Source organism: Grampus griseus (genome assembly GCF_964374135.1).
Source record: "Grampus griseus genome assembly, chromosome: 4".
Classification (NCBI taxonomy): domain Eukaryota; kingdom Metazoa; phylum Chordata; class Mammalia; order Artiodactyla; family Delphinidae; genus Grampus; species Grampus griseus.
The window spans coordinates 45,183,832-45,195,875 of NC_138997.1; the positions used below are offsets into that span (position 1 = coordinate 45,183,832).

Below are 12,044 nucleotides of genomic sequence, written 5' to 3' on the forward strand. Positions count from 1 at the left end.
ACTATTTTGTTTTTACTTTATAGCTACTGTAAGTCTGTCATCATTAAACTTTTAACTTGTCTTTGGCACATAATATGTGTTTAACAAACATCTGTTGAATGAATGGGTCCCTCCATGCTCTGACCCCTGGCGGAGAGGCACATGCGTTCCTGAGAGAATCAACTGCTATAGGCAGGTCTGATGGCTTTGAGTTCTGACTCTAACCTTGGCTTCACTTTATTTTCTGTGGTTAATTTTATCTTTTATTCATTAACTCATTCATTTCACCCTGTAAACCACCTCAGAGCCTTTCCTGGAAAAGCAAGATGGGATAAAAATGTTTAAGATCTGATCGTAAAATTCTACAGCTTATGCTGACACTATAGCCTCGGCTAAAATGATCTTAAACTTGTCTGTTTTCCATTCCTCTTCTGCCTTCCCCTCACAACAATACAGTGGAATTATTATTTTTTTTAATTCTATTTTCAAAATATGTTATTAGGGCTTCCCTGGTGGCGCAGCGGTTGAGAGTCCACCTGCCGATGCAGGGGACACGGGTTCGTGCCCCGGTCCGGGAAGATCCCACGTGCCGCGGAGCGGCTGGGCCCGTGAGCCATGGCCGCTGAGCCTGCGTGTCCGGAGCCTGTGCTCTGCAATGGGAGAGGCCACAGCAGCGAGAGGCCCGCGTACCGCAAAAAAAAAAAAAAAAAAAAAAAAAGTTATTCATTTACTTTGATCCTGCTGTTGAACTGGTTCCTCTTCAAAAGCAGGGATGTCACAGTATTTTATCCATCTGTGTAGGTGCACAGAGAACCACATACAGCTGGATCAATGCTGGAGTTTCTCACAGAGCTGGTGTCATTTTGGAAAGTGAATGACAAAGATGTATAAATTTAAAATTGTGAAGAAAGGCTGAATACTAATTTAGATTCTTTGGAGAAATACAGCGTGGGTAAGAAAGAAAGGCTTTATTTAAAACAAAGTGCAATTTTGTGGGTGAACGGCTGTGTTGTAGGCAAGATGGAGAGTAGGGGAACTATGATCTTGGGTGTCTGGTACCCAATTCAGCATCAAGAATTCTCTTCCCAGTTAAGTGAACACTACTCTCCCACTCTTTATTACGTTTCTATCCAGGACTCGAGAGAGATAGGTTCTAAAAGCATTTAATTCAGGGCCTCTAAAACTAAACTAGGTGCACGCCAGGGTTCATTTCTGTCCCGGTTTGTTTCCTCTCTGTTTGCAACCTGTAGGATCTTGCCACAAAACAAAATTACAATTCTAAGGCCTTTTTGAAAAACATCATCAGCTTCCTTACTGGGATCATAACTCTTTTTTAAAATAAATCCTCAATTCCCTTCCATACTTTTCACATGGAAATAATGATGCTATAAACACCAGGCATGCGCATAAAAAACAGAAGTGCACAGTAGGATGACAAGCACCATGGATACTCTTGAGTTAAATACGACACCAACTCCTCTAAGTGGCTGTCAAAATATTTTGATCAACTAGAATGCTTTTCATAGACTCTTACTTTAAAAATAGATAGAGCAGGGCTTCCCTGGTGGCGCAGTGGTTGAGAATCTGCCTGCTGCTAATGCAGGGGACACGGGTTCGAGCCCTGGTCTGGGAGGATCCCACATGCCGCGGAGCAACTAGCCCCGTGAGCCACAACTACTGAGCCTGCGCGTCTGGAGCCTGTGCTCCGCAACGGGAGAGGCCGCGACAGTGAGAGGCCCGCGCACCGCGATGAAGAGTGGCCCCCGCTTGCCACAACTAGAGAAAGCCCTCGCACAGAAACGAAGACCCAACACAGCAAAAATAAACTAATTAATAAACTCCTACCCCCAACATCTTCTTTAAAAAAAAAAAATAGAGCATTAATTGACAGCGAAAGTTGTTTCCTTATACAGATGTTTTGCTGTAAATTATTTGTGAAGGGATCTGATGTGTCCTACCCTCTGAGGATATGTACGTTTACGTTAAGGCTGACACCCCTATCTCCCAAAGGTCTAATGTTGGCTCCAACGGAAGAGCTCCAAAGTGCTATGGAAAAGAACCTGCTAGATATACGGGCATAGAAGGATAGGCAGGACGTACTGTAGAGTGAAAGGAGACAATGCAAAAGAATAGAAGGGCATGATCTCATTTACGTTACACCAAAACAAAAAAGTACTTATGTAGTCATGAGAGACCTGTTTATATCTGTCCAGTGTGTGTCTCTCCCATGGCCTTTCTCCTTTCTGCCCATGTCTTCTCTCCTATGGGACCTTTGTATGTTTCGGGGTGATTGATCCCCATCTCCCACCCTGGGCGGGCAGATGACCCCAGCCTGGTTGATCAGAGATCCTATAACTGTTGAGAAGGCCTTGTCAGGAATTGCCTCCCTCTCCTCTGGGGTTGCTCAGCTGGCAACACTGCTGGAGGCTGTACCACCTCCTTGAAGAAGAAGCCCGACCATGAAGCCACACAGCAGCAAACAGGCTCGAAAACCAGAAACAGAGCCCTGCAAACACGCTGCATCCCTAGAGCCAGCTGTTCTTAATTACACAATTCAATGTTATTACCTTTTTAGTGTGTCTGGAGGTTGAGGAAGAGGCTTAACTGAGTTTAAACTAGATTTCTGCAATTCTCTGTGGCAAATTTCCTAACTCAAGGACAGTCAGAGAGAGATACAACATTGCTGGCTTTGAGAATGGAGGAAAGGGTCCAAGAGTCAAGGAATGTGGGCAGCCTCCAGCAGATGGAAAATACAAGGAAATGTCTTCTCCCCTTGAGGTTCCAGAAAGGAGCATAGCCTTGCGGATGCCTTGATTTTAGCCTGGTGAGACACACGTGGGACTTCTACAAAAAGGTGAGATAATGAGTGTTGTTTTCAGCCTCCGAAAATAATTTCCAAGTACAGAAAAGTTTAGAAAGTTCCTAGGATTCCACAGTGTTTTCTCTGTGGAATGGAAATGAGGGCAGGAGAGGAGGGGGGACATTTTATAATTTTTTAACATAAATATGCATTATTGTAAATAACTTGAAAAACTGATTTTCAACCTGGTTAAGAATGGAACAAGAATAAAAACCTAAGAATCATAGGAATTATCACCCACCCAGGAGAGTCAGAATAGCAGCTGCTTTACAAATCCAACAGCACAGCAAGGAGGTGGCTTGTGAGGAATTCCAACTAGCACCATAATTGTGCTAGTAACACAAGGGTCAGCCAACCAGCCAACACTCCCCCTTGCACACCACACACCCGGTCAAACCAGGTCCTTCCAGCCCAGGCCCACTGGAAGGCTTTAATCCTACTTGCAGGGGCTGGGCCACAGCTCTCACATAGATTCTTGAAACTGATTTTGAAGACAGGGCTGGGGGAGACAGAGAAGAGAAGCCAGAATAGTAACTGGCCCACAATTTAGCACATTTTTCAATAGAAAATCAACAAATTGCCAACAAATTGCTATGCTAATGAAGAATTGTCCCGCTCTGCAGTGAGCATTTAGCAGAAGAGAAAAGACGACTCATTTATGCCACTCTGAGAGCTGTCATTCCAGGGGGGTCCCCTGCTGAATTTTAATGGGCTTCAAGTGGGGAAAAGGGAAAAGCAGGAGAGCTGACGGGCTCTGGTCACGTTTCTCTCCAGTCATTCTCTCTCCAGTGCTTGAGATGTAATGCCAGACAGCAAGCCATCTGGTGTGCAAGTCAGCGGCGGCTTTCTACTAGCAAATGCCCAGTGCAGGGGCCACGTTCAACATGCTCCTCTCGAAGAATTTTCAGAAAGGAAAATACCTGGGGCTTCCCTAGTGGCGCAGTGGTTGAGAGTCCGCTTGCCAATGCAGGGGACACGGGTTCGTGACCCGGTCCGGGAGGATCCCACATGCCACGGAGCGGCTGGGCCCGTGGGCCGTGGCCGCTGAGCCTGCGTGTCCGGAGCCTGTGCTCCGCAATGGGAAAGGCCACAACAGTGAGAGGCCCGCATATGGCAAAAAAAAACAAAAAAAAAAAACAAAAAGAAAGGAAAATACCTGGCCCTCCCCCAACAACTAACTTACATTGAAAGCACATCTTTCTTTTCTAAAGTCACTTCATTTTACTTAAGACAAGAGAAGTCAGGACATTCTGCCAAACGTCGGGGGAGGATACACAGAGAACACATATCGCATACATACAGAATTCCTTTTAATTTGTCTTGAAGTCTGTGCCCAGAGGACAATGGCAACAAAACAATGCAGCCCGAGCCACTTCACTGCTGTTTAGCCTGGTCCTTCATCAAGAGTGACAGGGAGGGTGAAGGAAAGGCCGTCATCTGTTCCAGGGACACATCTGCTTCAAACCAACAGGAGATTTCTATTTCTATGTTCCTCTTTTTCTCCACCTCCTTTCCTACCTTCCTTGTCTTAGTTTAAGAAAGATATGGCTAAAGAAGAAGAAAAATACCAAGGCCAGAGGCTTAGGTCAATGCATAACATCTGAAGGATACGAATAACACATCCTGAGAATGTAGATATGTAAGTTGTATCTCTTTGGCCTTTTCCATTTATCTAGCAGGAATAAACTGAGGTCAATTTCAGATTCCAATTTAAGGACAAAAGGTTAATTTATTAATTCAGGCAGAAAAGGTATTTCAAAAATATAAAATAGAATTTTAAATTGTCTTTTGCTCTAAAAGCAAAAATTTTAACTATTCTAAGTTTATCGAAGTGGTTAAAGTAGTTTCAGATTTTACTTACTGTAGACAGCATATCGTTAAAAAGACTCCAGTGGAGATTCCTACTGCACCACAGGCAAAGACCCTGGAAACAAATTCTTAAAATGCTTTTGAATGATCTTCCTATGTATGTGCATCTCAGGTCCTTCTTTCAACTTCCTATAGTCTAGCTAGAGTCTAAGCCCCACCCCCCCAAAAAATTTAAATAAGTGGTTCAATAGCAATATTAAACTGATCACTGCTTGACAATGTGACACAAATGAAAATAACATTTTGAGTAACGTCACAAAGCCTACAGAGCGTTCTACCTAAATACAAGTCTCGATCTTTGTGTGACATACATGAGTGGGTATCACTGCCCTGCTCTACTGATAATGAAACAGTAAAAAAAATATCATTCCCCTTATTTCCTGAAACGTGCCCCTCTGACAGTCACCTGCCAACACCTAAGAGTCAGATTCCTTGCTCAGCAGCAAGGGATGAGTCACTTACCAACACACAGGATGTTGAAACAGAATCCTTGAGAAGTCGACTTGTTGACCAGCTGGTCGGGGAGACTGTCAAATCCAACATGGCCGGAAAGAGACAAGTTTCGAAGCTCTTCATTCTGGAATTTCAGAAAGGAAACATTTGATAACCCATGACAGTGCCACCTGGGTACCCCTCCCCCTCCCATCCTCTCTTCTTGACACGCATGGAAAAAGGCGACCCCTCTGTGCCCACCCCGTCCCTGGCTTCTACACAACTGAAGCTACCAACTCCAGAGCTACGCTCTTTCCACAAAATCACACTGAGTCCCTAAGTACACCAATCCCCCTCACAGGCAGGTCAGGTCCGGTTACAGGTGCACCGGTCCAGGGGAAATAAGCTTCTAGCAGTGGCTGATTCAGACATGCATTAAGTGACGTTAAAAACTTCAACCATTTTGACAGCTTCAAGCACTCAAGAAAACCCTTCAATTTACTTTCAGCCCAGTGGCAAAAAATAAATGACACTCTTCCAGATACAGGAAGGAGCTCTGAGAAGCTCACAGGGGAGGATGCATACCCGTCACAATTATGGAAATTCTGTAACTACCATGATGAACATACTGAAAATGGCATGGCACAGGACTTGGTTCCTTCTCCATCATCTGGACGGGCTTCTTGGGGCTCCTTTGCTCTCCCTCACACAGCTCCTAGCACAGGTTCTGCACTCCCCGCACCTTCTCAAGAGTCTCCTGAAGGAGACTGGGACTAAGGTAGTTATCATACATTTCAAAGCTGGATGATTTATGCTGTTTCATTAGATGGTGCTGACTGCCTCCACAACTTTGAATGCATTCCGTGGGTACTGGAGATCATCTGGGAAACCTTTCTTTCCCAGGAAAGCAGAGGTCAGCTATGGTCTTTCAATTAAACACCACAGTTATGGTATGGGATTCCAGAAACTAGATCTTGAAAGCCTGCCTGAAAATGAGACTCCTGATGTCTGGCTATGTTGCCAATGAGCTTGTACTCGAGATACTGAATTTTGGGTGAGAAAATGAGCCTCAAATTTCCATTTTTTAATAAAGAAGAAAATGCCGTGCACAGGATCATCTGGTCACTATTTTTAAAAAGACTGGTTTTCGTTATCCTCCTATGTGTGTTACACAATGAGGACAGTAAGGTCTTTTAATAATCAAAGACTGAGACTGCATTTCCAAATCCCTAAGTCACTATGGAGGCAGAGAAATGTAACTCCATAAATGTGGAGATTTTAATGGAATGTTTTATGAACAATGTAATACCTGAGGGCCTCGCTAGCTCTACAATTCTGATTCTGTGAAACAAGACTGGAAGACACAACACTGCCTGAATACCACGGTGGCAGCTGCAGGTTTGAGGTCAACGGGACAGAGAACAGATGTCTAGTCTATGAATAGTCTCCTTGAAACCTGCCAGCAGTGACTATGAGACTCAAGAGTGGGCTCTTATCCTTGAGCAGGATGGACTGGCCAACAGTGCACCAAACAGCTTGGGGAGCAGCCCTGGTAGCCTGACAAGGCCTCCTGACAGCACCCCGTGGCTCCAGGGCTACCACCTGCCCCTTCCTCTCCAAAGACCTCAAAGGTTCAGACAGCAGGTATTTTTAGGGTGTTTACCACATCCGCCAAGACTGGGGGAGGAAGATTTGAAAGGAGTCTGGGTTATATTTAGAACTCTTTCCATCCCAGCTGCACAGGGGCTGCTGTGCAGACAGCGAGGAGAAGCCGTCACACCAGCCTCTTTCCTGATGCACCACAGCCTTGAACAGTCAGCGAGCAGCACGAAAAGGGGACGAGGCAAGTTAGAACCATCGTCCCGCCCTCCCTCTCCTCTTTGCCACAATAATTCAATTTCTGGGGGGGGCGCGGTGGGGGGAGGAGAGTGGTTTATTGCTCTGGATTCTGGACTCTTGTTGGGTTTTTAGGTTCAGATATCCACCCGGGAGCCAATCCGGGGAAAGAATCAGAGTTAGTAATTATAGCTCTCATCCCAGAACCCAATGCTCAGCATCTCATATTCTCACCATTTCCAAAACATGAGAAACCACCCACATACCCACCGAGTATTTTTATACCCACTGAAAACCACATACAAAATGAAGGGTTATAAAACAGTTTGGTCTTGAAAAAATTTTTTTTAATTTAAATTTATGTCTTCAGAGTCTCTCTCTTCTTTGTCATATAAAATATGTCAATTTTATAATGCCATTTAAAAATTCCATAATCTGAGCCTATTTCTCTGCCCAGCAGTAAAGGAATCCTTTACTGGGCTATTGCCCATTGGTGAGTGATGGGGAAAGGGGAAATAGCAAGCTCCTCCTCTGGTTCACGAACAGGCTTAAAACTGAAAGCACTGCAGGATGTGTGAGGGGAGCTCTATCTCACACACAGCAGCTAAAGTGAACTCCTACACCCCAGCACTTCTCGGCGCCACGCTTATGGCTTCATGCCTTAGATGTCTCTATCCAAAGAATGTGTGCGGGGCTCCTGAGTCTACAGGCGTGATCTCAGGGAATCTCAGATAGTCTCATGTCTTTACCGCTATCACACACCTAGCAACGACTCTCAGAATTTTCTAAGTACTGAACTCTGCATTCCAGTTCTGAATTTCTACCAAAAGGGGCAGTTCTCCCGGGTTGTCCTTTCTGTCCCTCTAACTGTTCTTCAAGAAACTTGAAATCATCTTCTTCTATTGCAAACCCACCCCTACTCCCGGGTTCCCTGTTTCTGTTAGTGCCATTTATCTATACGTGAAACCCACCTGCCTGCATCAATTCCAAAACTGTTATCAATGCCACACCCTCCTCCTCTTCATGCTAATTCAACAGCCTTGCAACTGTCACCTTGCCTCCATCCCACCCCCTCTAATCTTCCCTCGCTCTACCTTGCTGCCAAAGGGTACTCAAAGGGTACTCAAAGGCCCTCAATCCAAACTTGGCCTGCCATCTCAGGAGCCTCCATGGGCTAAACACAAATCTCTATTCCCACTCCTCCCAGGGAGCGCCTTCCACTGCAGTGAAATGGAATTACAGTTCCTGGGAGAAAACCCCAGGGTTCTCTTCATCAGACTTTACTCGTACTATTTCCTCTCACTGGAAGGAACTTACAGCCAGTGTTTACATATCCACACCTTCCAGATCCCACAGAAATTTTATCTCCAGGCTTGTCTTTACTACGAAATCTCAGGGAGAATTTCAGTCAACATTCCCCCCACCAATAAAAGGAAAATAAGAATTGGATACAAGTAGCTCGAGCTATTTGGTATTCCACCATCATCATCATAACACAGCTAACTAACATTTATGGACCAAGGTTCCAGAAAAGCCCTAAACATGAATGAATGAGTTTATCTTAACAATTCTATGAGGTAGTTACTATTGTTACCTAATCTCAACTGAGAGATGAGAAAACAGAGGCCCAGAAGTTTAGTAACTTGCCCAAGGTCTCACAGCCAATAAGGTGAGAAGCTGAAATGTGGACCTAGGAGGTCAGGTGCCAGAGTCCAGAGTCCTCCCACTTAGTCACTATTACCACATGATGATCTAAGTTCCTAGGTAGCCCCAGACAATACAGTAATTGGAGCTGCTATTGAAATCCAATATATTAAACTAGAAAGAAAAAAACGTTCTCTAAAATCATAATTCTTTGGCAACCGTAAGAGGCGGAAGTGGAGAATTGAAATTGGCAACGTAGCTCTAAGTATATTTTCACTGGTCCTGGCAATGCTGAGACTTTGATTTTTGCATCTATGGCACATGAAGCCAATAATAAAGGGTTTAGTTTGGACCATTTTTGAGATGTAAGTGCCACCTTGGAGCCTCTAAGTAAGTAACTATAAGACCTTAATTGATTCAGTCCTCCATTTGCTAATCTATCTAGGGAGGGGTTGTACTTGGATAACTTCTAGGCCCACTCCATCTTGAAATGGGCAATGACACAATTCTATAGTATAAAATAAAATAACCAGTCTTTAACTTGACCGTCTCATTTTTCTCTTTCCAGATCATCTTCACATGAACACAATTATTTATTTGTTCATTCAAAAAAAACCTCACTGCTCAAAGCGCTAAGGGAGCAAAAATACATGACTTTTGTTATTCATTGATTAAACACTCTTCCTGTCCTTCAGGGGTTTACAATGTAGCAGTAGAGACAGGACACAAGTAAATGTAATACTATTAAGGATAAAAGTGATAACATACCATCACTTTAACTGTGGGAATGACAAAGGGGGAACAGGTAGCATTTGGCTAGGGAAAGTCAGGGGGGCATCTTTCAGGAAGGCTGGAGCTCTCCAAATCTACCAGGGAAAAGAAGTCCAGCTTGCAGAAGCCTTCCAGATAAATGTCGTCTATACACAAAGGGTCACTTTATTATGAATGTGTACTTTGGAGATCATAATCGACAAGCTTTTCAGAAGCTATCTAGCTGACTTCATTATGGAAATAATTATAAAACAAATTATATAAGAATGTGTGCCAACACCTACATTCTGAGTGCTGCTTTAAAATATGTTCCACAATTCCAAATCTTGCTTAACCACAAGTAGGATGGAAAAAGACTTGGAGTCAGACAGCCATGGGTTTGATTCCCTACTTTTTGTCCTCCATCAGTAAAAATGGAGGACTTGGCAGGGTGGCTGGGAGGAACTAAGGAAATGGTACCTATGGGAGGGCCAGCATTTAATAGGTCCTCAGGAAACCTGGGTTTCCTTTCCCTAGATTAGGTGGGAGGAAGACAGCTGTCATTTTAAAATGAGGAGCCCTCCTATTGCTGCTGAGAGCCCGGGGAGAAACTGGGGATGGGCAAAGCCCGCAGACTAACCAGGGAGGGAGAATCACTCACGGAGGAACAAAGAGGAAAAAAAGAACATGGAAGAGAGAATGGGGAACTCTAGACTCTAGTGTGAAGAAAATCCACCCTAAATAGGAAGCTCATTTACAAGGCTGAGGGGAAAGCCACAGAATTCCATTCCTGTTTGCAGGCATCCACATCCTCCCGGCTGGAAGCCATTAAGGATTCCTCATCTTCACTCTTCCTTCTATTTTAGTCCAGCCCAGAGCCTCCTGAAATTAACAAACTGGCTGTGCACAGATGGATTCTATTCGCCATACTCAAAGGGATAACCCAGTCCTTTCCTTTTAAAACTGAAGGCTTCGGTAGATGGTAGATATGGTGAGTAGGTAGTCTACACCTGCGGACCCTCATCAGGGGGAGCTGGAGAGCACAGTTACCAAGGTGATACCTGTTTTCACGTAGGTTGAAAACAATTAGACTTCATTTTTTTACCTTTAAAGACAGACATTACAATTTAAGTTTAGAAAGATTCTGCCTCTTTAAAATTTAAAGGATTATTTTTTAAATTTAACAGGTAACTTCTTTTATGTATTACCAAACTGGAAGTTACACTCTTCTCAAAGCCTCATTTTATGGAGAATGAATTACATTGATCCAAGTCACTTAATCTCCGGGCTTATGTTTCCTCACCTGTAAAATGAGATTTAACCAAATGACCTCTAAGCAAAGTCTTTGGTTCTAATGCTAATTCTAAGATTTCTTGCATTTGGAAATCAGAGATGCATAAATCTAAATCTTGTCATGTTGTTTGAGGAAAGCCAACAGGGCAAAAACTTCTTGGCGGTAAATTTTCTTTTCTTTTTTTTTTTTTTTTTTTTTGCGGTACGCGGGCCTCTCACTGTTGTGGCCTCTCCCGTTGCGGAGCACAGGCTCCGGACGCGCAGGCTCAGCGGCCATGGCTCACGGGCCCAGCCGCTCCGCCGCATGTGGGATCTTCCTGGACCAGGGCACGAACCCGCGTTCCCTGCATTGGCAGGCGGACTCTCAACCACTGCGCCACCAGGGAAGCCCTTGGCAGTATGTTTTCTATTGTCAGATCCAAGATGGCTCAGTTTTTACATGACCCTTGAAAGGGAGTTCCTGTCATTTACCCTGGTTAACTCCAAACAGAACAGAAATCTGTGTGTGTACCGCCGTGTCTTCCACATGAACTTTTCACTTTTGCTTGCTTAACCATAATAATTTGACTTAGTTTTAAAACAAAAGTTACGTACCCACTCCCTACAACTGTCCTGCTTAAAAACTTTTTTCTTCAGCTATAGCTGCAGTCTTCAAGAAATTTTTTGAAAAGTGGATTTATAGCCTCAAAACAAAATGTAGAAAATTCTTCTATGTAAGTTAATCATCTCTTCAAGAAGAAAAGCAAATTTTTCATGCTTTCGTTCATTCAACAAATATTTATTGAACACCAACACATGCCAGATACTGTGATAAATGCTAAGGAGATGATGGTGAGAAAGCAAAGCATTGCTAACTCGTGGAATGCATAGTCTAGTGGGACAGACAGATGTTAATCAAGCAATCCAAACGTATAATCACAAGCTATCCAAAGTACAGAATTCGATGCAACCTTATAACTCATGTGATTCTTGCAGGAGATCCACCAGCTTATAGGATATAAAAACATGTATTAGTCTGCAGCATTGTTTGATATTAATTTAGTAGACAGCTCCTATGTAAAACTGATGTGCAGGTTTTATGTATTCAGGTGAAAACAAAGAGTCTTTTTGACCAGCATTGCCTGATGGGAGGAGGAAGAAATAATTAAGACTCCAGTCCTAAGAAAATGAATGTCCAATTTAAAATAGAGCTGAGATGGAACCATGGGGCATATTCCCTTTACGCTCTGTCTTTTCTCATAAAGGAGATGTCCACTTAGAGAAGAGGAGCAGTACATATCCCTTCATCTTAGAGTCTTTTCTTTGAGGCTCTGTTTCAGTAGTACAGATGCCAGCCACCTGGAGACAGGCAAAGAGAAGAACGTGCTTCTCCTCACACAAA

General features: G+C 43.7%; 1 protein-coding gene across 7 annotated transcripts in view; it reads right to left on the reverse strand.

Moving 5' to 3' along the window:
- Positions 1-12,044, reverse strand: part of SEPTIN11 (septin 11) — a 90,174-nt gene that overhangs the window by 41,844 nt on the left and 36,286 nt on the right. For all 7 annotated transcript variants that reach the window (XR_014296617.1, XR_014296618.1, XM_082652788.1 and 4 more), the window contains exon 2: positions 5,171-5,285. Coding sequence is in view for 5 of the 7 variants with exons in the window: in XM_082652788.1 (XP_082508914.1) it covers positions 5,171-5,285 (115 nt within the window). In the remaining 2 variants the exon portion in view is untranslated. The remainder of the gene's footprint in view (positions 1-5,170; positions 5,286-12,044) is intronic.